Below are 27,605 nucleotides of genomic sequence, written 5' to 3'. Positions count from 1 at the left end.
ATTAGGACTCGGCAGCTGGGAAGCCATTTCTGCAGTGAGAATACTGCTTTGGGTCTCCCTTTGATTTTATTTGATACTATAAGTTTCCTATTTACCGAAAAATGTATTTTTTAATAATTTCAATCTGTAGAATTTTGTGTTTAAGTTACAGGGTGATTTATATTAGAAGCTATAAGAAGTTAGGAATTGATACTTTTTTCTGCTTTCCCTGTTCGTGAGTAATACTAACTTTCTTAGCCATTACATTCTGTGCTTTAACAGAATTGCATATACTTAACACTAAATTGACAAAATTTTAAATAATTTGAACTGTTAATATTAGTATTCATCTTTGTACTGTGACTGACCCTTGAAATTTGAGGGTTTTTTTAAATGTCCTAGTAGTGTATTAATCCTACATTTTTTAGTGAAATTCATAGTAGAATAAACCAAATTTAAGGCATTTTAATTTTATGTAGCTCTTATAAGATCATTTAAAAAAATTTTAAGAACAAACTACTTCATGGATATTACATTTTGAAATATACTTTAAGGTTCATTTTAATTATTAGGTTGGTGCAAAAGTAATTGCGGTTTTTGCAATTATTTTTAACCTTTTAAACTTACTAACTTTTGCACCAACCTAATAGATGTCATAATTGTCCCATCCCCGTTTTAGTTGAGTCTTTTAGATTAACTCACATAGGGCTTTTCTCACCCAGTAAACTCCTTTCTTCTTTACTACCACCCAAATGAGAAATATGATTTGTTGTCAGTTTAAAAAATGATTCCTCTTTGTTGTAAAAACAACAAAAATATGGCCTTAAAGAGAGGCTATGGTTAGGGCATAGAACGTTCACTTCATAACCGGTTCTTAGAACATTTCTGCATCTTCAGAGGGACCAATTTCATTGGAATAACATATAGTGAACACTTTTATAATAGTGTTTATGTAACAGAGACTGTTGTAGGCTGTTATAGTGTCTCACAACAATAATATGAAGTAAATATTTTTATTCTTATTACTTCATTAAACCAATGAAGAAAAGGAGGTACAGTTGTGACTGCAAGGTCGTGACAAAGCTCATACATTGCAGAGCTGGGAGTTAAACCTGGACAGTTTGACTCAACACTGTTCTCTTAAACACTATGTTATAGTCCCTGTGGACTGCTGGAATCACCAGAGTCTGTCTGTAGTATCCTCAGAATCCCTGCGGCTAAATTATAGGACAATAGATAGGCCGGAGCAGATCCGGAGCAGATCCGGTAGGTCAGTTACCTTCTAAAGCTGTACCAATGGAGTGTTCCAAGAAATTTCCCTTTATAGATACAGCGAGGAAAGCACCAAGGTTTGGCTTCTGCAAGCCAGCGTGCTCTACTGTCCCAGGGCTTGGGGTTTGTGATCGTGGGTGCTGTCAGAAAAGAAATTTAGGACCCTGTTGGATATGGTTAATTTTTATATTATCAGTCCTTGGTTCTACATACTTATACTTGAAAAATGTTAACTGAACATATAATGACTAAAATATAACAGAATAGCAGGTCACAGGTCTTATGTGAGCTTTTTATGTTTTCCATTAAATTCTTCAAAATGTTCCTTTTGTCAGATGTTGTGTAAAAAGCCTTATTAAATGCTTCTGTTTCATTTTCAATTTACATACATGGGATCTCATACCTGCTTTTCTGCTAGCTTCTGCTCCTATATTAAGTCATTTTTTCCATTACTAAAAGCTTGTTTGTTTTTATTGGATAATCTGATTCCAAGTTTAGAACCTCTATGTTTTACAGGACTGTGGATGACAGGGAGATAAAAAACCAAGACTACAAGAAAAGCAGTTCCTAGTTTCAGCAGGAAAGTCAAAGGCATCTGGGTTTTTTCTATTATTAACTGCTCTCTTCCTATTTTGGAATTAAAGTAAAGCTAGAGCCTAGTTTAGGGATGGTAGTTACCATAGATACTTATAGTACTGCAAGCAATATACTTCTTGAAGATCTGAAATAATTAAATAAAATGCTTTGGATTATCACCCTGTTTTAAATAGAAGTGAGTTTTCCAGAAAGATTCTACTCTTTAATTACTCTGCAAGACACTGTAAAATTTAACATTGTTTAAAGAAAGCTTTATATAGGAAAAATGAATTGTGAGTTAGTAGCCTAACTAAACTTTCCCAGTCCCAGACACACGATTTATATGTTTGGAAATTTACTGTAGCAAGCAATCTGGTTGCTCCTGGACTACGAATGGAGATTACGCTATATAAAATACTATAAACCCTTATTGACTATGTACCATACAGTATAGCTGTTTTCCAACTTTTTAAGAAAATAGATTTATTTTTATATAGAGTAATAAAATTAGGTTAAGCCACCATTAGTGAAAGCAGACAGTAGCAGAATGAACTTTTATCTTCCTTTGAATGTGCTTGCTGTTTACCAGTGTCTTCTTTTCATCCCCTTCCAAGGAAATATTCTGTACTTTGAAATTTTTGTTTTTATTTTGTTTTCTTTAACTTGATGATCTTTTTTGTTAGCATAGGCTGAGTGTCTTTGGACGCTCAATTTTCCCCCCCAATTTCAAGAGTTCAGTTTTATATTTTCAGTTGTTTTTTGAAAGCCAACATATGTTTATTATAGATTAAAAATCAGGAGCAAATGAGTTCCAGTAGAACTAAGAAAAGGTTTAGTACTTGTCTTAATTTTTTACGATAATTGGGAAATTTATCAAAACACATTTTAATTTTCTTCTTAATGTTTTTCATAAGGGCTTTTCTAGATGGCAGCTGCACTCCTCCCACCTGCCTCTCTTGTCTGTCTCATAGAAATATACCTAAGGGACCATTGAGTGAGAGGAGCCAGAGAATTATTGTAACCTGTATTTACATATTAATGAAATACATTTTAAAATTTAATTATGCATGGGTAAAGATAAACTTAGGTAATTTATGAAGTATCAGTTTTATATAAAATAAGCAGTACAAAGCAAGCTGATTTTTTTTCTGCTGACATTTGTTAAATGTTCAGTTTTTAGCTTTTAAAAAAAAATTTAATGGTTATATATCTGCTCTACAGAAAACTTCGCAAATACTAAAGAAAGAAAAGAATAGTCCCTTTATTCTGTGTTAGTAGATGGGTGTTTTTTCCTTGTAGTCCCTCTACCTTGCATAGGTGTTTGTGTGTATTTTTTATATACTTGTGATTGTACTTCAGGTACAGTTTTTTAATCCAACTTACCATATAGCTATTTTTTTTAAATTTTTACTATTGAATAGTATTCATTTGGATGTTTATACTTTTCTTAACCATTTCAATTCTGTTTCTAGGTTTTTATTATTCACAGCTTACTCATTCATTAATTTATTCATTTTTTTCAACCAGCAAATATTTATTGTGTGCTTGCTCTGGCACTTATATTTTGGTGAACACTTTAATGTATAAGAATTGTTTTCATACAATCAATAATGTAAAGATTTTGTAGGGTGTCAAGATGGGCACATGTCTTATTAGGGAGACCACTTCATGGACTGCGTAGACACCTGACCACTGCACTGTACACCTGAGGCTGAATAATATTGTATGTCGACTGTAATTAGTATATATAGTCACAGGATATGGAGTATAGCATAGGGAATAGAGTCAATGGAATTGTAATAGATATATCAAAGGGGCAATAGATTGGGGGGAGGGGGTTATCACTTTGTGAGGGATGAAATGTCTACCTATTGCATTGTTTTGTACAACCTGAAACTAATAAAAAGAAGATTTTTTTTTTCAGTGAAAGTATCATAATTTCTTTAGCATAGATTCTCAGAACTGAATCTTCTGGGTTAAAATGAAGGAATATTTTAAACCATTTTATATAAGCATTACCAAATTGCTCCCAAAGGATTGCACCAACCTAATTGCCCTCTTGAATGGGAGTCTGTTTTACTCTAGCCTTACTTGTACTGTACACATCTCACCCCCATTCAGATGAGTTTAGAGATATGGATAATTTTTAGCATCTAAATATATTACAAGTAGATTATATAAATTGTCAAAAGTGTGTGTAAATGAAATCCATTTCATAATTTATTTTAGTGGTTCTACAGAAAACGCTTGAGTCAAAATCATAATTAAAAATACATAAGAATTAAGAATGAAGCAAAAACGTAAACAAACGTACAAAAATTTGTTTAATTGGAAATGTGGATGATGAAAGCCTGGAAAATGATTGCCAGGAGAAGTAGGGAAGAAGATTTGGAATACTCAGTTATTGTATGCCTCTCCTTTAGGAAAAAAAGAAAAAGAAAAGGAAAGAAAAAAGATTCTAGAATAGGATGTTTGAACAACTTTTCTTTATGTAGCTCCAGCTCTCAATTATTGTTACCATTTTAGTTTATGTTATGAAGCTCTGCTGGTGCTGTCTTTAGATTAGTGGGTTTTTCAGTTTTATTTTGCTAGAATGCTTACACGGAATTTTGCAGAATGGCCTATAAAAAATTGTTTGAAGGCTTTTAAGTATACCAAGCAGCAAAATAATAGCTGTAGTAAAACATGAATAGAATTAATGGAGAAAGATTATTTTAGTAACATGGCAGCTGGAAGAAAGATTAGCCAAGCCATCTGTGAGTTAAATTACACTATAATGTGTTAAAGTTGATTTTCAAACACGAATTTTGCTATTTTGGGTTTGGGAAATGTTTTTGTATTTATATTTGAACTTTTATGTTGTATTGGTATTCACTTCAAATAAAGTGAAGATGCTTCAACGTGTCTTGAAGAAATACAGTTGCTTTTTTCTCACCTTTTTTCCTCCTTTACTGCTATACCACACACACTTTTGTTTGGCCCTTGTAAGCATCTAGAGTTGTTGCCTTTTAAAAAGTTGAATATGGAACAAGTGAAATCTGCAGGTATTTTCAAGTTTATTAAACAGTCGCTTGCTTAATATGTGTAATTTTGTAGGGTGATATCAGAGTTTAAGAAATAGAGAGCTAGTGAAGTGTAGAGGGAAGAACAACTACCAGTGCATTGAGCTATTTCATCTCCCTGCGTCCTTTTCCCTTCAGAGTCTGCTAAGTAAGGATAATTATGTTCTGCAGCAGGGTTTTCAGAGGATGAAATGAGATGGTATATGTGAAACTACCTAGCACAGTCTTTCCTACCAGAGGGAAAGGGAGCTAATATTTGAGTAACTACTCTGTTTCGGACTTTTTGTTAGGTATTGGGGCACAAATACAAAGTATTTGCCTTGTCTTTTTGGGGGTACAAAATTGAAGTATCTGAAATGACTTTGGAACATTTTCTCTCTGTTTAATTAAATACCATATATAGTATGATTTGAAACCATATAAATGGTATCATTTCATTCTAGTCAAGCAGAATTGGGAAGAAAAGGGAAGAACTTTTACATAAAAGTAATTGTTGTCCTGTTTGTAAATGATATACACAAGCAGATTTTCCGGGGGAATAATCTAATGTAGCATAGGGGGAGAGGCAGAGGTATTGAGTAGAGGAGAAATGGGTTAGATAGTCAGTAATAGTGTTATGTGGTTTTACATTAATTTTTTTTTTTTTTTTGGAAAAGATGTGAGTTCATGATTGTCTTTATATTTACCTTAATTTTCCCAAAGAATTGTAATATGTAAAATAGATAAAGTATATATGCATAAAACTAAAAGATACAGTCTTATCAAGATCCAGTCTTATCAAGATCCAGATTGTGATATTTAGAATAATACAAAAGAGTAGGTTCTGCTTGATTGGTATTTTAGGTAGAATCAGTTAAAAATGACTTTATGTGGTAAACAGCATGGAAGCACGACTTTCAAAAAAAAGTTATTTTCCAAGTTCAACATTTATTGTTTATCTCTTTGAAAACCATCTTTTGTGTATCAGATAAAAGTTGAGTGGAATTTTATAATTTTACAATAAGAATCTCACACTATTTTTTTTCAATTTGGGAATCAAAAATTTCAAAGATCTAGCCTAGTGTTTGCTAGAAAAATTGGACGCATTGTGAGGATTAGATGAAATACTGAATATATAAAAAGTAATAGTAATAAGAGGGCTTAAGAAGAAATGTCAGATTTCACTTTCAATATTGGTACTGATATTATCTGTAAGAAAATGATGTTCTGTTAGAGAATATTTATTATAGACTTGAAATTGAAATCAGCTTTGGATTTCTCTCTCTCCCTTTTAAATGAATTGTCAGGTATAAAGTAATTGACACTGTCCAAGTTGAACAAATTTGTTAGGGACAAAGATCCCAAATCCTTAACAAGACCGATAAGGATTCTGCTGACTTGTAGTCTCTTCCTCTTGTTCATCTACATTCTAGCTACACTTTCTTCAGACCCTTAAATATCTTCATACCTCCAGCCCCAGTGTGTTTTTCTCTTTGCCTGAAACAACCTCTCCACCTCTCGACTAACTCCTATTCCTTAAGCTTTGTGACTTCCGGGAGGAAGCCTTCGCTGACAGGGATCCCGGTCTTACTCTCCACAGACCTGTTCCTATCACCGCTCTGTTCTTGCAGACCTGTTCTTAGGGAGTAATTATGCAATTATTTATTTACTTATTTGTTGATTTGTCTAGCATTGAAGTCCAAGCATTTTTCACAGTGCCTGGCTCATAGTGAATACTCACTAAATAATTGTTGGATGGTTAAATTTAAAAATTCAGTAGCTTCTCTTTGAATTTCAGTCTAGTTTTTACTTTGCTTTTTCGCTTTCTTACCTCTTTCTTTTTGGCAGGTTCAGTTAGCAAATAACTTACTATTACTGTGTGGTAATACTTATTTACCTTTAAGGAAGCTGTGCGTTTCTTTGGGTGTTTTTGGAATGACTCCCAAAAGGGAGGAGCAAGTTAAAGAAAGCTTACTTTTTCTTCGAGAAAAATGAAAACATAGTCACACAAAAAACAGTATGCAACCTTTTGTAGTGGCTTTATTTAAAACAAATCGAATGTCCTTTAGCTCTCACATCAAGAACCCAAATGTCAGTAGGAACCCCTTTGAAGATCAGTTGCTGTAGAGAGAGCTGGTGCTTAAGCATGATTACTACTGAGTGTTTTAACTTTCGTGGATGACCCCTGTTTTTCTGGCTCACATGACTGGGTATCTCATGCAGTCACTTTTGCCAAGAAACTTATCCTAACTTGTTCCTTCCTGATCTAGAGCCCTCTTGTGTGTTGTCCTTGAACACTTGGCATATTTCTCTAACAGTTCTGTGATTGTTTATTGACTTGACTGTCTCTTTCAGTAAAATATAAGTTCCTTAATTTTGTCTTTGTAGCCATAGCACCTAGCACATTAACTAAAATACTGATTGTAGGCATTCTCTTCACAATAATCCATTTCAAAGACCTCAGTCTTAGGGTTTGAATAGAAGTGGATATTTGGAAATTGTTCTTCCTAATTTACTTGATGCGTAGATGTGCGGGTGAGTAAATTAAGATTTTTAATGGGTGGACAATCCTGTAGTGTGGTACAGGACATCTCATTGGCTGCTGGCTTGATTTGATCTATCTGTGATTACTATTCTGGAGCCTTTTCCTTTCCTTAAAATTCAGTGGGTATACTTTCTGAAGCCGTATACTGTGCTTAAGTTACGGAGAATTACCATTCCAGATTGTGTGAAGATACACTTTAGAAAATATTTTAAAATCCCAGACAGAAACCTAAATCTGTTTCTGGAAGAAATAAATTGAAGGGTAGTTTCCAACCCTTGATTGTAGCCTCGTTTCACAGATGTGCCTTTTTGCGTTTTTTTCATGGCTTAACTACAACAAGAAGGACAAATAAATTTTAATAAGTAATTTAGATAAACTGATATTTATTTTCCAGCATGTTCAAAGCACTGTGCTATAAACATTGTAGGGGAAAAAGAAGGCTAACACAATTTGTAACTTCAAGAATTCTATAGTCTAATAGAGGCATGTCAAGTGCACACATAAGTAATACCATGCAGAACAGGATGAAAGGTACAGCCCAGTGCCACTTCCTCATAAAGGGGGGGTGTTACACCAGTCAGTGGCTAAATGAAAGAAAACTTACATCATCAAATGTTGGCGAGGATATGGAGCAATTAGAACTCTCATTGTTGATGGAGATATAAATGGTACAATTACCTTGGGAAAATGTTTATCATTTTCTTATAAAAGTAAATGTGCACCTGCCCAAAAATTCCACTCCTAATGTTTACCTAAGAGAAATGAAAACATATATTCTAAAAAGACTTGTCCCAGAATGTTCATAGCATCATTATTCTTAATAATTGAAAACGGGAAACAGCCCAAGTATTATTCATCAATAGGGGGATGGATAAACTACTAGGCAATAAAAAAGATAACTATAGATGAACTGATAAACAGTATGAACCTCATACACATTTTGTTTAAAGAAATCTTTCACAAAATAAGCATCTATTCAAGAATTCCACTAACATGACTTTTTAAATGGCCACATCTTGCTTAAGGTGGGAAAAAAAGAAACAACAATAGTGGTTACCTCTGAGTGCGTGTGTCTGTGTGGTGGGGGCTTTGACTAGAAAGGGACCTGAAGCAACTTTCGGAAGTCATGTTAATGTTCTAAATCTGGAGAGGGGGTTAGCTTACACAGGTTTATGCATTGGTTAAAACACACCTGCTGTACATATAAGATCCCTGTATTTCATAGTATATACATTTTGCATAAAAAGAAAACTAGGCAAATACTGAACTCAGTGATACATATGCTGAAATATTTACAGAGATAATTTACTAATTATACCAATTTCTACAGTTCTACTTTTTCAACACATTTCAAAGAAGCTAGATTAACAGCTGGATAAAGTAATGACAAGATGTATAGATATGTGCCAAAGCAAGTAGTAACATGCTAGTAGTAGAATCTAGATGGCGGATACATACATATTTACAGTAAAATTTGTTCAGCTTTGCTGTATGAACATTTTGTAATAAAATGGGGAGAAAGGGGGGGATATATGTTGAAGGTAGTATCAGGAAATATTTTTATGTTTTATGTAGTTTTTAGGATGTGGAGGGATGGAAAGGATTTGGGGAGTGGAGGCTAGGGATAGGCAGAGGTGTAGGGGAAAAGCACTATAGGAGGGGGGAGCAGCATTAGAAGAAATACCAGGATAAAAATTGGACTAGTGAGTAGTTCAGTTTGGCTGAAGCATAGGGTGAAATATTGAAACATGAACATAGAAAAGTAGAAGCCATCTATATATGAAGTCATTAGAAATTCTTTTTTTTTAATCAGCCCTAGAGTTACAAGGCATTCTGGGGTGGTGAATCGATATAGTTGAAATAGACAGCAGGCAAGTAAAGCCTGTGAATGGACTGGAAAGAATTGGAAGGGGTCAAGAATCAGGAATTCACAAGGAGTGGGGGGAAGGAGAAGGACGGGAGAGATTTGTTGGTTCAGTCAAAAGAGGGAGGAAGAGATGAAATGGAGGATGAGATACATACTCTTCTCTGGGAATTTCAGAATCCTGAGATCTTAGAGGTGACAAACTTGGAAATGGTGGCATTATCCTCCACCTAATCACATAAGCCAGAAGTTTAGGAGTCTTAAAACTCTCTTAAACTCCATCTCAGCAAGAATTTTCTTTTTTTTAATACTAGTTTCAGGTGTACCAAACAATGCACTAGTTAGATATTTCACCCCTCACAAAGTGATAACCCCTCTCCCCCAATCTATTGCCCCTCTGTAATCATATATATCTATTACGATTCCATTGACTCTGTTCAGCAAGAGTGTTTTAATTCTCGAGGTTTCATTGTGAAGATAATCTAAATATATGAGCATGAGTAGCTACGTAGATGGGTAGATAGACAGCAAATGAATGAACGTCTTACAGCTGGATATTGCTTCCTAGTTTCAGTTGCATACATTTCCATTTATGTTGGAGTTGATACCAAATATAATAGATTAACTGTCATAGACAAATGAGGAAAGACCAAGATGAATTTAAGGAAAATGTCATGGTTGCAATGGGTGGGGGTCAATACCCAGACAAATGAGATCACAGACTTGCTTTACAAACTAAAGAAAACAATGGTGAGAAAATGTATAAATTTGTTTTGATTTCTACATGTACGAAAGCACATATAAAGGCCTGGGTTTATGTTGGTAGCTCTTTAAATAGCAGGATAAATATAATTTCAGTCAATTTTAGGGAAGTCTGTGGGAATTTTTTTTCTTTTTAGAGGGATCCCCTTATATTATTCATATTTGGCAAATACTGTGTACAGAGTAAATTTTGCCTCCTTAGCCTGGTTTATGAGGCCAGCCACTATCTCCCCCTCTCATCTCTACTTAATTCTCCCTAATCACCTTCCCATCCCTTCTCGAACTTGATGATCCTTCAGCAATACCCACGCTCTCTACCTGCTATACTGCCCCCCCACCCCTTTAGGAAAGTTGTTTAACCTTCACAATTTTTTTATCCTTAAAGACATGGTTTAGGTTCTCCTAGAAGCCCTGATTCCTCCCCCAGACTATTCCTATCTACCGAGCTCCTGCAACATAATAGCACTTGTCCTATGAAAAAAGGTCGCCTTATTTCCTCTTTGGCTCCCAATTAAAATCATAGATTTCATGAGTATCTGTATCAGTATGATTCATCTTTATATGCCCAGCATATTGTACCTAATAAATGACACTCAGTAATTGTTGTAAAGGTCTGAACAGTGTAGTAGTGCTGGTGAGGAGCGTTAAAGCCCAGAAACAGGCTTCGGTTTTCTGGAAGAGGAAGTTTATTATTGTCATAAAGTCGAGCTTTGGGGTTTACCTCCATGTCTTATTTATGTATTCTGTTCTCATATTATTATAACATGAAACAGCTATAACAGAAAAGACTTCCATTTGTATCACACATGACTATTCCATTATTAAACTTGACACATTGCTAAGTTCTATAAAATGAACTTCTACTTTTTCTTTTTTTTGTTGCTCCTTAATTTTTGAAAATGAAATCACTAAGTTATTAGTACATTTTATTATTCTAAACATATGAGCATGCAAAGTTGTAAATAAAATATAAACAATATAAAAGTAAACTCTTATCTGAGGTCTGCATTTTCTTAGGGTCACCACTGTTTTTCCCAGAGCTCTGAAATGATCACTAGTTGCGTCACGTGATTGTTCTGAATTACTGCCATGCAGAGGAAACATTGCCAATAAAATTTATTAGTTTTCTTATTTTCAGCAGTTGTAAGTTTTGATGTTATTTGGTTATTGGTCAGCCCTCTGCATTTTACAGGGCATAATTGTTCAATAATTTTTTGTCTCATATTGGAAATTTTATGATTTAAAGAGTAACTGGAAAATAAGCATTACTCATAGAACTGGAACAGACATAACAAATCCACTCTTAAGTACAAGTACCTTCATTTTACTCGGGAGAAGTCCTCACATAGTTTCTATGTACTCCTATATTAGGCTGAATTATTTTTTAATGTTTGGCAAATTAAGAGCTACGAATTAAAATGAAAAACAGGAGGCTATCAGGTAATTTAAAGAGGTGACAAATGGAAGCAAAATCCAAGACAATCTATTCCCAAAAAGCATTTTAGGTATCCTTTTGGCTGCCTAAACTATTGGCAAGAAGGACATTGTTGTGTAATATTTGAGTTTAATAGTCGATACCATAATTAGTTAATAGAGAAAAGTTAAATTACATTTTTTGTCCTTGTTTGAAATGACAAAGGAATGTGTAACAGACTTTAGGAAGATTGTCATCAAAAGTTGTTTTGTTTGTTTTTTAGGAAATTTCAATGATTAATATATGTTCTATTGATTTGATTGTATTGTTTTGCAGGAACACTTTTGAGATTATTTGCGAGAATTAAGTGAAACTAGAATTTTTTAAAAATCCTCTCATGGTAGTTCAGTACCTGTGTTTGGTATATTTTAAGGTTATTAGATTTGACTGTTGTCTAGGCGTTTCCATCCATGGGAATCCCAAGGCCTTATATGGTCAAGACTTAGCTTTTAGACTTTCAGGGAAATGCAAGGCAGCACTCCAAAACAAAAAAAATAAAACGAACTAGCTGGCTTTCTTTCACTTTGTCTTCAGCGCTGTCTTGGCCGCCTTTATTACCACAGTAGCTAAATTACTAAGAACTTGATGTGCATGGGGAGTCTTAGTAGTGGAAGAAATTCCTTTTGTGGCAGTAGTTTTATGCTAGAATGCTAATGTTATTTTAACAAAACATTACATGCTATTGGTTATATAATTTGATTTTTTTTAAAAAAAGGAAACTTAGAGACAATTCTGTTTTATTTTATGTCACTATGAGGGAGAGGAGGGGATCATATCTGATATCTGCATGTGGTACCATGGGAAGTGTAGGTTTCGTTAATGGCAGGTATTACAGAAAGTGAAAGTGAAATCATTTGCTTGGAGTCTTTCCTGCCTTGGAATTCCCCCTACCTGGTTAGGGGACACAGGTGAAAATGGTGTGAATATTCAAGAGTGGCCAAAACAAAGGGCTGTTAAAACAGTAACTTATTTCTGCACTGCTATGATCATTTCAGCTCTGGTCATCCGTTAGCTTTGAAGAATGTGATTTTTTTTTTCTTTCTTTTTTTTTTGCGTGATCATGAGTATCACTCATTTGTACATTTGACTACAAGATAGTTTACTATTTTGTAGGTATTAAATTTCGTATGAGTTACACATTTTTTCGTGTAGGAAAAGAGAAGATATTATTCCCCCTAAGATAATAAGATTGCAAAATGTTTTGTAACGTATCCATCCTCCTGTAGTAAGTCAGATATGACATGGAAAAATTGATTTCTCTGATATTGTCTTCCACAGGTGACAAAGAATCAGCAATCGGTTTCTGAGTCCTACCAATGAAGCTAAATCATACTTGTAGGTTCCTCCGTTCAACATTTGATTACTGACTAATGTATTCTAGATACTAAGTTTTGAATATACCTGGAGTGCCAAAAAAATGTATACACATGACTTGTATTCATCTTCTGTTATCAGTGTATATTGAGTATTACAATTTTAATACAGTTTTTTCCTTTCTTAAAATGTGTATACATTTTTTTGGTACCCTCTATATAATGGAGTCCTTGCCTTTGAGAACAGTATAGTGGAGGCAGAAGGAAAGGAAAATGAATGCAGAGTTAGTACATTTGGGTAGATAATTATCATACAATGCCTTAAGTGTGTTAGGACACATATGTTCAGTCTTACGTAACATGGAAGGAGAGAATGATTTAACTGTAGCTGTATTAACACGGGCTGTGGAAGGCCTTAGAAATAAAGGAGCAGTCTGTAGGGTCCAGCAACGCCTCAGCCATCACTCGGGTACCCTTTTGTCTTCTTCCAGAGAAGTTACAATAGCCCAAACTACCTTGGTTAATTGTTGTTATCAAAAGAATTGAAATTTTATTAGGTTACTTTTTCTTGACAACTCCTCCCACCAGGTTAACCTGCTTTTTTGTGATGGAACTAAGAATGTGGATTTTGTAGGGTTTTTAGCACTGGGATTTTTATCTGAATACTTTTTATATCGGAATACTTTTTATTTGTCATGTCTGCCTCAGCAGAGTTTTGTAGCTTCTGTGTTTCTGGCAGGAATACCTACCTGCGTTTTTTAGAGAGGTGGAGAACCATCCCAAAGATGAAAATCTCATTTGTAGTGGGAGTCAGCCGTGTTAATCGTTGAGTGTCTAGTTTAGATAAGCAGTATAAAGACCGTTCAGAAGTTTCTTGGATCCATGTAGTTATTGGTGCATAAAATCTGCATACAAAGTTTTCCCCCTAAAGGACTAAAATTGTGAAATTATTAATCCATTATCGATTATCTGTTCTGAGAGTGACTTAGAATTCACAGTGCAGTGATGTACACATTTATTATATTATAGATAGATTGTATGTATGGGACAGTGGTTACCAAAATGTGTGCCTCAATTTAGACATAAAAATAGATTTTGGTAATAAAAATAAATGTTAGGGGGAAATGGGATTTGTTGACAAGTTCTGCAGTAAAGAAATCTGTTTTGTTCCAGTATTTCCTAAATTTAATCGTTTTTAAGAGCCTTTTTGTCAAAAAAGTTTATTAACTTTTCTAGTTCAGTAGTTTTTTAGAAACAGTTTGGGAAATACTGCAGTAAATTTTGGGGATAAATTGCTTTCAAAAGGGCTTCATCCTGACAGTTGTTTCAGGAGGCAAATTGAATATTTAGGTATTCTTATTTCTGCCTTATTACTTTCTCTTTTGACAAGTAGTGATTTACATTTGAAGGAGTGTTAAAACTTTATTATCTGTAAATATACAAGTATTAGCATCTTTTCATAACAATTTGGGCAAGATGATTGAATGAATGAATTATGCAATACAAATTTATACATATCCCTTTTCCTCAATGCAGAGGATTGTATTAGGTTGCTGCAAAAGTAATTGCCCTTTAAAAGGTTAAAAATAATTGCAAAAAACCGCAATTTTGCACCATCCTAATATAAAAGCTTCCTGGTTGCTATTCATATGCCTTCCCTCCTCAAAAGTAAACATTGAAGGAATAATAATTTTTATTATTTTTTTAGGATAGCTCTCGTTAGTTAAGAAGGTTATGCTTTTATGCCTTTTGACTCACCAAGCGTGAGTACTGGCACATGATCAGGTGATTCTTATTTATTTTGAATTTATGACTTCAGATTGTTTTGGCATTTCAAGGAATGGAGGATGGTTCAGTGTGATTAGAGCTTTGAATTTGTGGAAATGGAGGGTTAGGTCTAAATTTAGATAACTTTAGCTTAAAGGACTAACTGATGACATTTAAGAGGAGTTAAAATACAGGAGAAAAGACAGATTAGAGATTAAGAAGAGAAGGGAACGTGATGTTTGAATACATATACAAGCTGAAGCAAAGAAAGCTAATATAAATGCCTCTACCTTCGTCAGTAATCTAGCAATGTAGCTATTATTTATTGCTGCACAGAGAATTATCCTTAAACTTAAAATACTAAATATTTATTATCTCACATTTTCTATTGTTCAGGAATTTGGATGTGACTTAGCTAGGTGCTTCTGGCTCAAGGTCTCACACAAGACACTGCCCTCAGTTCTTGGCTGGGACTCTGATCTCATCTGAAGACTTAAGGAGGATGGGGCGGGGAGGCTGGAGGTAGGTAGGGATGCACTTCACAGCTCACTCATGTGGTGATTGGCAGGCCTTGCCACATGGGCTCTCCACATGACTGCCTCTTCTACTGGCAGTTGAATGCACTCAGGTTGTGGGTGATACGAGAGAGGGAGGGAGGGAGGGGGGGAGGGAGGGAGGGAACAATGCCAGGATGAAAGCTACAATCTTTTTAAAACCTAGTCTCAAAAGGGCCACCCCATCACTTCTAGTTCATTCAGTTTATTAGAAGCAAGTCATTGATTGGTCTAGCCCACGCTCAAGGGGAGGAATTTACATACAGGTGTGACTACCATGAGGCAGGGATCATTTGCCATCTTAGTGGCTACTTACCATAATTAGCAAACTAAAATAAAATAATTTTGTGGCGTTTTACATACCTCAATTTATATTAGTAAATACGGTTGGTTGCTGTTTACTATGCTTTGCTTACTAGGAGCTGTTTATTTCTCTGTTTCTTAGTGTTCAACAAAATACTTGAAAGTCAATTATATCTTTGCTTCCCCCCCCCGCCGCCCCCGCTCTCCACCAGAATGGTGCCCCTCTTAATTTTGTGACTTGAAGTATTAACTACTGCTTCCTAAACTCCTCCATCAGTGGTCCCAGAAATGCAGAGTAGCTTGGTAGTCTAAAATGGAAAAAAAAAAAAAAAATTTGGTTAAAGTAGCCAAATAAGATTGTTCTTTTCAATTTCCTTCCCCATGACCCAGAATTACATATTTCAACTTCATCCTTGGTAGTTTTTGTTGAAGCATATCTGAAGATAGCAAAACAACTACCAGGTTCTCAGCCTTTGTTAGACATCTTTGTTGTTTCCTTTCTGAAAAGGATGCAGGAATATACTTCCAAGGTTTAGATTGCCTCTTCCCTGCTTTTATTCCCCTATCCATATCCTGAGATGACCAAAAAAAATTGCCTTTCTCTTTCCAAGTCCATCCCCTTTTCATCAATTTGAATTTATACACACACACACACACACACAATCTAAATTTTTAAAAATTTGACATTAATTCTTCATGTTTCAGAAAAGGTATACTGAAATAATCCAGGTATATTAGGATGAGGAGAATTTGAGATAAAGGAGATAAGATCATTTCGTAATTTTATCTAAGTATATGTTTATTTCTAATTGGACTGTGAGTTTATCGCAGGCAGGGTTTGGCTTTTTTAACTTTGAGCTAAACACTGTGCTGTATGCTAAAAAGTAATAGTAATTGCTCAGTGGATGTTAATTATCCACAAACATCATTCGTTTAGGGAACATTTCAGAATCTCTATGCAAATCCTTTGACATACTTTTATTTAAATGGACACATATTATGTAACTATTTTAATTAGAAAGTGTTAAATTTTGTTTGGGTTTAATTTGCTAAAAAAAAAAAACAACTAAAGAATGAAGTAGTGGTCAAATTTTAGATAATGTTTTTTGCAACCAGAGAGTATTTCCTTAAATATTCTTTAACATTAGAAAAATAGGCTATGAATACATTGCAATAAGATTTTTTAAACCATGCTCCCATTTTAGAAAGATTCTAGGAAAGAGAAGGAAGTCAGCACTCATCTGTTTTTGCTTTCCCCCATCTCATTTTGTTAGCCATATTAATATTTGTACCTTGCTAAGAAATTATAATATTTACATTCTTTTTGATTGGCTTATTATGAGTCTTTGACCATCTTATCTTGATTTCTGGATATATTTTGTTCTTTTCATTGCCCGATTTTATTCTTAAATAAGGTTTATCATCTTACCTTTCATCTCGTTTTATTCAATATGTTATTAAGTAGCACCAAAATGTGGTGCATTGCCTTTGGTTTGTCAGGTTGTATTTTCTTTCCACACTGTTTTTTCTATCTAGATTTTTGCATACTTACATACTTTTCTTTTTTCCATTTTGCCTCCCCTCTAATAGTTATTGCCTCCCAGGTTTGGCATAGACTTTTTCCAGTAGCATTTTATATATGCTGCCTGTGTCTTGTCATTTATTTATCTAGTTTCAATCACCATGGGTATCAGTGGTTCTCAGTCTAGTGTGTTTTTACAAATTAGATGGGGGACTTCTTTAAAGTGGAAATTCTGGGCACCACCTTCAGAGATTCTAATTTCTCCTCTTTCCAAAATCTAGGTTAAGTAATCTGGTTAAGGCCATACCATTTATCATATTTCTTTTTGTTATTATTTGTTTAGTTATCTGTCTTGCCTTCTGGATGCTAAGCTCTATGAGTGCAGAAATCGGCTCTGTATCCTTCACCAGTGTACTCATTCCTATCAACTAGCCTAGTGTCTGGCTTTAGTTGGCACTCAATAAATATTTGTTGAATTCATGAATAATCTATGCTCTTTATTGGCCACATATTTTGCTGAACACTGGAGAAATTCGTCAAGAAACAATTAGATAACTAACAACTGTGAATCTTTTGTTTTATTTTGGAAAGCCATAAGAATTTTATGTCCTCACTATAGATAAGCTTATGGAAAATGAGTCAGCGACTTTGACTTCAGTTAATTAATATTGGCATGTATTCTAGACTCTTGATTAGGCCTGTCAGTACCAAGATAATACATACTCTTATAACTTGTTGGGTTTTTTTAATTGAATGAAATAGGCCGATTCTTTTATTTCTTCCACTGAAACTAAATTATTTTCTTACTAATATGTATACATTGATTAAACACTCACAGGTTAGTTTCGACCATGTCTAATAAAAGAATTCAACAAGGAGAACAGCTATCTGTTCCTGCTTTCTCATCTAACTCCAGAGCCCAGCCAGTAACAAAACTTGGCAAAAGATTTATTTTCCCCAGAAAGGTTTTTTTTAACTCATTTCCCTCTACTCACATGCTGACTTTTCCTTTATTAATGCTATTATACTTATATAAATTGCTTAGTTTATTTCTTTATTTGCTTATCTTAATTTCCTAATTAGATTATAAGCATCCTGAGGACAGTACTGCATAATCATTTGTTTTACTCCATTAAAAAAATGTATTGAGTAGCACTGGTAGGTATTATGCGTATGTAAGGCAGTTTCCATTCTTTTTTTTTTAACACGTTGCGTACGGATCACGAGAATCTTCACGAGGGATTTAAACCCTGCCGTATGCAACGTGTTATTTTGTTAGTTTCAGGTGCACAAAACAAAGTAATAGACGTTTATCATTTATATCCATCACACTGTGTCAACCCCTCTACCCCATTCCCTACCCCTCTGACATCACACAGAGCCATTACATTCCCACTGTCTACATTCCTAATGCTATATTCCACTTGTTGTAACTATATACGTAATATATAAACTTGTAGTTGACATTCATTATTGTTCAGCTTCAGCTTCGGGTGTACAGTGCGGTGATCAGGCATCTACATCTTCCCTGAGGTGGTCTCCCTAATGAGACAAGAGTCCATCGGATACCCTACAAAATCTTCACAACATTATTGATTACATTCCCCAAATGAACTTTTGTATCCCCGTGGCAATCTTGTGGTTACCGACTGTGCTTTCTAATCCCCTCACCTTCCCCCTTATCCCCACCCCCCTCCCATCTAGCAACCCTCAGTTTTTCCTCTATGTCTCTGAGACTGTTTCTGATTAGTTCATTCATTTATTATTTTCTTTAGATTCCACGTATAAGTGAGATCATATGGTATTTGTCTTTCTCTGTCTGACTTATTTCACTTAACATAATGTTCTCTAGGTCCATCCATGTTGTTGCAAATGGTAAGATTTCTTTTTTCTTTATGACTGCATAATACTCCATCGTATAAATGTACCACAGTTTCTTAATCCAGTCATCTACCGATGGGCATTTCGGTTGTTTCCATGTTTTGGCTGTTGTGTATAGTGGGCAGTTTCCATTCTTAAGGGACTATAATCTATTTGGAAGAAAGGACTGGAAAACGTGAAACAATAAAGGCATCATGTCTCACACAGTTACTTAGTATAGTTTTATGTATACGAGGTCTGGCAGTTAAGTTCGTGAACTCATCCTAGAAAAAGTGCTACATACCTCATTGCTGAATATCACTATGGTCACCTTCGAAGTACTCCCCTTGGGAAGCTGTGCACCAATGCCAGCGTCTACTCCATCCTTCAAAGTAGTTTTGGAACTCTTTCTCTGGAGTGGCCATCAGAGCTGTCGTCATGTTATCCTTGATGTCCTGAATGTCATCAAAATGTCTTCCTTCCAATATTTCCTTTATCTTCGGATAAAGAAAGAAGTCATTGGGGGCCCGATCAGGTGAGCAGGGAGGGTATTCCAATACAGTTATTTGTTTACTGGATAAAAACTCCCTCACAGACAGTGCCATGTGAGCTGGTGCATTGTCGTGATGCAAGAGCCATGAATTGTTGGTGAAAAGTTCAGGTCGTCTAACTTTTTCATGCAGCCTTTTCAGCACTTCCAAATAGTAAACTTGGTTAACTGTGTGTCCAGTTCGTACAAATTCATAGAGAATAATCCCTCTTATATCAGAAAAGATTAGCAACATCGTTACAACAAGTTCACAAACTTGTCAGACCTTGTACATAGACACAGTAGGTTATAAATGCTTACTGATTAAGGAGAAGTTAGCATTTTATTTTGATTCATTCTGCATATGTTTATTATGTACTTGCTGTATGCCAGGCACTGTGCCTGAAGGAAATAGAGAATGTACTGTCTATTGCTGATCCTTGTAGCCATCAAAATGGCTGACTCAATCTGTTATACATAGTAGGTAATCAATAAAAACTGTGAGAGAATGATCTTAACAAGGCGATTTCTTATATATGTCCCTAAGGATTCTAAACTCTAAAAAAATGCTCTTCCCTTACTAAGTCCCCAAGTAAAAGTGTTGGCCTCTAAATATCTAGGTTTAATAACTTAGTACTTTATAGATATTTATCAATAAAGGAAATACAGTGCTGTGTAATAAGAGTAGATAAAGGGTGTACTTTAATCTTTGAATATTATGGTTTCCTGTTTGGGACATTCTCATTCAAGTATTTAGTGCCATGTTTCCCTGAACATCAGACCTAGCTGGGCAATAAGCTCTACTGCGTCTTTTGGGGCACAAATTAACATAAGACCCAGTCTTATTTTACTATAATACCGGATATAATATATAATATAATATAACATATAATACCAGGTACAATAATATAATATAATACTGGGTCTTATTTTACTATAATCTAAGACCAGGTCTTATATTAATTTTTGCTCCAAAAGATGCATTTGAGCTGGTTGTCTGGCTACATCTTATTTTCGGGGAAACAGTACTTGTTGGGTGAAGTATGGATGTTTAAATAGGGATGTTTACTTAGATTACTTTTACCCTAGAAACTTTTTTTTTTTTTATCTCAAAAATGTTTTCTCAGATTTTCTTACAGCCTATACTTGCCTTGTCTAGTTCATTCAGTCCACAAAGATATATTTAGGTCTTCTGCTAGTCGGGCATTGTGTCTCCTGTATTTTCTGTAGGATACTACTACATATATGAGTCTGTGAGCCTGAACTTTTCTTAATCCAAATGAACAATTTCCCATGGTCTAGCCATTGTGTATGACCTATTTTGAATGTATTGTTCCAGTCATTTTATCGTGTGAATATATTATTTATTATGAGGTCAGGTTTTTATTTTTATATCTAGATTTCCTACTTATATGCTAAGAGTAGAAAGGCAAAAGCATTTAAACTTAAATGCAATGCTGAACTCGTTAGCTGTTTCCATAACTACATATAATAGATGACCTCCTAAGATTATGCTCCAAAGATATGTTCATTTATTTGCCAGTCTTAATGCGAAATCAAGGTGTTTGTTTTTTATTATTTAGTATAGAAGTAGTGCTTGGAGTTTTTCATTTTCTTGTATAACCATACCCATAATTCTTTCTTTGATATGTCTAAATTCCGTTTTCTTTAAAATACAACAAAAGCTTGTTGTGATAGCTCCAGTTCCTTTCCTCTATAAGCATCGTGACTGACATCTGTGTCTCACTCAGAATGCGTAGGGCTTGGGTGATTTTCTGGTGTATCTACAAATTTCTGTCCCCACCAGTTGAACAGAACTGAGTTTTCCTTCCTAAGAGTCATAAAGAGTTGTTTCAAAGAAGTGAAAATTGATTTAGAGAACTTTTGTCTCAAATTAATTTGCCTATCATTTATCAATAATTAACTGTATTACTAGTGATTAGGCACAAATTGCAAGTATTTCAACTAATTGGCTAAAATGACATTTTCACCTAAGTTGCTATTGTTACATTATACAACTAAGTCTTTTGCTTTACTCTCCTGCATTGTATATAATTTATATGAATGAACTTATATAAAACTTTAAAAGTGTTTGAAGGTTTGAAATCCCTAAGATTTTCTAAGATTAAAATTTAATCATCCTCTTCAAAAACTTTGGTGGATGGAACTTTTACCAAAAGTAGTGATACTAAAGGGAATATTTAACAACTCTCCACCATTTAATTTTGTTTTGTAATTTGTAGAAGGATGAAAAAGTAAGTTTTGGATAAAAATTTTAAAAAAGAAAAATGTAAATGGATGATGTAGAATGTGGATTATGTATTGATGTAACAATAGCACTTTGGGGCAGGTACCGTTTTAAGTGCTTTATATATTAATTCATATACCTCTCATAATAAACTTTTGAGGTGGGAACTGTTATTATCCTCATTTTCCAGGGCAAACCATGGCACACAGGATGTTAAGTGATTTACCTAATGACATCCTGGCCAGCAAGTGGCAGAACTGGGTTAATCCCAGACTGTCTAGTCTGACCCTTAAGAGTCTATACTTTTAACAAAACCGCTTTCATGCAAAGGAATATAACAGTGTTAGAATGTATTTCCAATACTACTAAATTTGTGATTGTCATTTTACTCAGTTGAATTACATAGTGGCTAAACACATTTGTTTTTATCTCTTAGAAATGAAATTTAATGATTTTTTAAGATACATATGCCCCACCCCAAATCTGTTTTAAGCCATGAACTCTGTCTACTTTGAGCCAATGTTGTATAAGCTCCTGTATTGAACTTTCTGTTATTAAGCTGCTTAACTTTTTCCTTAAAATGTGTGGGGAACAAAATTGATCCTTAAGCTAACTTGCTGAGAAAAATAATAGGCCCCCTTTAAAATAAAAACAGATGTTTAATATACTTGAACTACCTTGTTGAATTAGTTTATAGCTCAAGTTGACAAAATTGCCTGTACCTGAATTTAAATGACAAAAGTGTCATTATACAGCCATTTATTATTGGTAATTGCTCTGGATATGTATTCCATAAACATTTAAGATAAGCCACGTCAGATAAGATTTTGGAAGTATATTTGAGCCGTTCTTTTTTTTTCTATATGGCTTAATAAACTGATCAAATTGAGTCAATTATTTATAATCAGCAAATCATGTGTCTTAATGTGTTGCTTGTGCTAGCTTTTGATTCTCTTAGCAACAATGTTTTTATGGGCATGCTTTTCCCAGTTTCTTGTATATGCTTTATAAATGTTCAGGAGAATACTTGGAACAATTTATACCACAAACTTGAGATTTACATATAATGTGTATTTTTGTGATATTGTTTTTACATTTAATTTATATTAAAATATTTCAAAAGCTTATAACAAAATAAAGGAACATGCAGATGTAGCATTAACTGCTTTAGGTATTTTTGGTGTTTAGGTATTGTTGGTGTTTCTTACTGTAATAAATTGAAAAACATAATCATTTTACATCAAAATCAGCAGTGCTCATTTACTGGGAAATAACCATTCCTGTATGTTAATATTTTCAAAGGACCAAGGCAAGCACCTTCCTAAAATGGAAAAACTTGAAAAATTAACCATTCGTCCTGAGAATTTTTTATCTTCAATGTCAAAGAATTACTCAGATAAGATAAGGCAGACGAGCCTCTATTCCGGGTCCTACCTGTCTTTCCACTCACCATGTGACTTTGCATACCCCAGGAAGTGTCTTCATTTGTTCACATGTTAAGCTCAGGTGGAGAGCCTCCTTCAGGAAATAATCCCTGACTACCAGCATTCCTTTGTAGCTCTTTTTCCCCTGAGCTTCCACCATTAGCAATGCACGGCTCTATAATTGTATTTATCATATTCCTTTTGATATAGCATCTACTGTGTGTTTATCTTCCTTACTAGATGGTAAACTTCAGAAATTTCTCTCTCTTGAACTAAATGAATAAAATACCAGAGATGTCTTTGATGTCTACATTGAGTATACTGGTTATAATTTAACCTTAACCCTTTTCTTAAAGTTTTCATAATCACTTTGATTTCAGGTCCCATGTTTTAATTACTACCTTAATGAAGATAATTCCCAAATTGATATATTAATCCCACATTTATTTTCAAAGATCTGCGTATCCAGTTGAGCACTGTATATGCATGGTTAGTTAGGTGTACAGACGTATAAATTCAGCATATCCAAAGCTAAAAAATCATCTTTTCCCAACCTGCTCTTTGAATCTGTGGTATTTATTTCCATGAATGGCTTCTCCCTGTCCTTCATTCTTCATATTCAATCTTTAATTAACACGTTGCGTACAGCGGGGTTTAAATCCCTCATACCCCTCTGTTCCGGCAGGTTTTTAAAAGAAACTACTTTAAAATGTACTCTTCTCTTTAAAGCGTAAATGCTTCTATGTCATTTATTATTTTTCTATGGAATTTTTTAGGATTTACTCACCTATGATGTTAGTAATCCCTCCTGGTGTGATACTGCAGAAAGCAGCTTCCTTTGTGCAGCGGGACACTGCAAAAATTGCATATGTACCGAGTTTCACTTCTCACTTTTTTTGATGTGCACACTTTACACACCCGTGTGTGATATTTTTTCTTTCCTCTTCCCACTGTGGGCTCCAGATGATGCGTGGCCAAATCTCCCGAGAGCCTGGCCAGATTGTATTCCTTGATATTAACGAAACACAAATAATTCAATAAAATATGCAAAGTAAGAAGAGTCAACAGTGAAAACGAGAATTCTCGTTATCTGTCCTTAATGCATGGCTCAGGAAAAAAAACGAAGATTCTCGTGATCCGTACGCAAAGTGTTAAACTTGTACATTTTCTCCTAAGTTTTTCGTAATATAGACCCATTCTGTGTAACTGCTGTTGCTCGGTTCAGGCTCTTCCATCCTAATATTGATTGCTTCCAGTAATCTTTCTGAAATACTGATCTGATCATTTCAACCCCTGTGCTTGAAAACTCTGAATAGCTTCTCAGACATCATCTTGAAATTCTAAAATGTTTGCTCCTACTTCTCCTTGCTGCTGAATTGAGCTACTGTTACTGATGGGAGTGCAGATTCCTTTGATGTGTAAGTGTAAAAAGTAGATTTAAAACAACCTATAATATCAAATCCAGTCACCTTTGCAGTATATTCAGATCTTTTACCTGATACATATTTATACCTTTTAGTCTTATACTATTTTGTGATTTACAGATACTCTATACCACTGGGTGACTTGCTGTTTGGTTTATTCCATGCATGTTTTTAATCATAGTACATTTGTTCATTGAAGTTCCTTCCAGTTAACTTGCTAAGGGAACAACTCCTATGTAATCTTCAAAACCTAGCTCAATTATATATACTCCTTAATGAGACCATCTTAGTCACAAGAAGATCTCTTTATGTCCCTGGTGATATTTTAGATTTTCTTTAGATATTGTTAGATTTTCTTTTTATGTAAACACTACCTATTCATTGTAAACATTTTGAAAATAAAGGAAAGTTTAAAGAAGAAAATATAAATTGTTCAGTCTCGCAACCAATGATAATGACTATATATAGCATTCTAGTATTTTGGTGTACATAATTTATAGTAAAATTGGACTCATTTGGCTAATTGTCTTGCATCCTTTTTTAAAAACTTAATATATTGTGAGCATTTTCCCATTTCCCTTTATAAAGAATTATTTCTTGTTTGCTTGACATTCTCTACTTTTAAAAAAGAGAATCATATTTGTATTGGATGCATTTATCGAATAGAGTTTCGTATTTTTAAATTGATGATAAAACTCAAAATACTGTTTTGGAGTCTGTAGGAATTAAAAGAGGTTGAGAGAAAGGGAGCATAGCGTTTAATATCTTTTTTAAAGGAAAATTAATGATTAAGCTTATAAATAGGTCTGTTATTTCAAGCCACTGCGAGTCTTCATCTATCTTAAATAACATCTTATAAACTACTTTCTAAGACTATAGAATTTGGATGTTTCTTTTGTTATTAGATAGCTATGGTTCTGAAATCTCTCCTATTCTTTCTTTAACCACTGCTCCTTGATAAAAACCAGTTCTTTTCCCAAGCAGTGCATACTTAAAGTTCATATGAATAGTGCTTACATATTCATTTCCCGTCTGCTGTGTGTAAGGTAGTGTTCGGGGCTCTTTGGGACCTGGCCATCAGGTTGTTTGTAACTCGTTCTAAGGGGGAGAATCATGCATACATAAAAATGTTAAACGTCTTATGGAATTTTAGTTTCTTCCCTTCACTTGAATGATAAAGATAGCAAAGCCCCAAAAGATTAAGTTGCTTGTCCACAGCTACAAAATTTGTCGCAGAGTCAGAACTAAAGCCTAGAGCCAAAAACTATGATTCCCTGTCAGTGCTTTTCCACTTTAGATGTATTTTGTTTTTAGTGCTTTTGTTGACACCAGCTTTGTCATTTCCCCCCTAAGAAAATGCTAATTGCTTCTATGATAGGTAAAGAAAAATAGGTTTCATTTTTATATAACACTTAAGTGCCTAGAATGCATGATATCCTGCTGCAGAGATGGCATATAGGTGAGAAATACATTGATGAACCGGGAGCATCTGTGGAAAGCAGCGTTAAATGTGTAAAAAGCCTGTTTTTTGGAATGTGAACATCTGTGTTAGAATCTCAGCGCTATCATTTCTCACCTGTGTGGCTTATTCAAGCTACTTAAGCTCTTTGCTTTCTCGTCCATTCATTCATTTATTGAGCCCCTTACCATGTGCCAAGAACTGTACAAAGTGCTGGGGATACAGCAAAATTCTTGTTCTCATAATGGTTTCTGTGAGGGTAACATATAAATCAGTAAAATAGATAAAGCACGAGTCATACTACTTGGTACAAAGTAAGCATTGATAAAAGTTCCCTTATTTACTACAAGCTGAGGTTCTGAAACTTTTTCATCTCAGGACCCCCTTTTACTCTTAAAAATTATTGAAGGAACCCCAAAAGAGCTTTTGTGGGTTGTATATATTAATGTTTACAATACTAGAGGTTAAAACTGAGGATTTTAACTATTATTTTAAAATAGCAGAACTTTGCCCATGTTGCATGATTAACTTTTTAAATTAAAATAACTAATTATTTTACTCTTGAAAGCTTGAATTTATCATGGACAACAAATACTTTTAGTTGTTTTTCTTGAAATGACAGGCTTACTTTGTTCATTTTCAAGAAAATTCCTGCCAAAAATCCAAGTTAGGCGAACTGTAGTTTGTTATTTAAGTAAAAATGATACTGCATGGAAAAAGTGGCTAGTTCAGCTCGCACCTGTTGCACAAGTGCCTTTCATCAGGGCAGTCATCCTTGTAAGAAGTACTTTATGCATACTTCTACCTTGTTCCACAGACTATGAAACGATGCATATTTAAGAGTCAGATTTTAATAGTTTATAATTTTGTAGTGCTTTGTAAAGAACATTAATAAGTAAAAATAGCATTTTAAAAACTGAGTACATAGGGAAGACAGTAATTGTTAGTTTGGTTTGAATTTTTTTTTTTTTTTGCCACTACTTTAATTTGTGGTAAGGCACAAGCAGTTTTACCACTGGTGCTTTTGTACCCACAAATGCACATGTCAACACAGTGAAAGGGGGAAATACCGTCTTAGTATTATTTTGAAAATAGTTTTGACCGTGTCAACTCCCAGAAAGGATCGCTCCCCCCTCAGCAAACCACATTTTGGGAACCACTGCTATAGAAGGTATTAGTGATACTTAATTACAATGTTTTGATTGTTTTCAATTTAATGAAGTGTACTTGTTTTCCTCATGGGGTGACATAAAGAGTAGTCTCATACACTACTGTTGTACGTGTATCTGAATAAGGACTATATTACAATTTACTTAGTACATTGGCCTGCTGGGTGGCAGTACAATCAAGATAGAAGCAGACTAATTTGTGGAGGATATGTTATAAAAGCGACAAAAGAAGAGTTTTATTCTATTGGTGTATTATTGGGAGTGTTGATTCAAATTTTTTCTAATGCTTTCTTTTGTGTTTTTAGGCTTGCATTGATGATAATGTTGATATGGTGAAGTTTCTGGTAGAAAATGGAGCAAATATTAATCAACCTGATAATGAAGGCTGGATACCACTACATGCAGCTGCTTCCTGTGGATATCTTGATATTGCCGAGTAAGCTAGTTCTCTATTTACTTTTATCCAAATGAAAATTTAAAGCCTTGAGATTTTACAGAAATTGTTGTTAATGATAAAATG

At 34.4% G+C, this 27,605-nt stretch overlaps 1 protein-coding gene across 7 annotated transcripts in view; it reads left to right on the top strand.

Annotated features, from left to right (window-relative positions):
- The window catches only part of PPP1R12A (protein phosphatase 1 regulatory subunit 12A), a 140,048-nt gene that overhangs the window by 18,456 nt on the left and 93,987 nt on the right, over window positions 1-27,605 (top strand). For all 7 annotated transcript variants that reach the window (XM_074325372.2, XM_074325370.2, XM_019751271.3 and 4 more), the window contains one exon: window positions 27,391-27,521. In XM_074325372.2, coding sequence (XP_074181473.1) covers window positions 27,391-27,521 — 131 coding nt within the window. The remainder of the gene's footprint in view (window positions 1-27,390; window positions 27,522-27,605) is intronic.

This window comes from Rhinolophus sinicus, chromosome 1, assembly GCF_057876585.1.
Source record: "Rhinolophus sinicus isolate RSI-liver-muscle chromosome 1, RSI-T2T, whole genome shotgun sequence".
NCBI lineage: Eukaryota > Metazoa > Chordata > Mammalia > Chiroptera > Rhinolophidae > Rhinolophus > Rhinolophus sinicus.
Note: the sequence above shows the minus strand (reverse complement) of the source record. Positions and strands in the feature narration are given on the sequence as shown.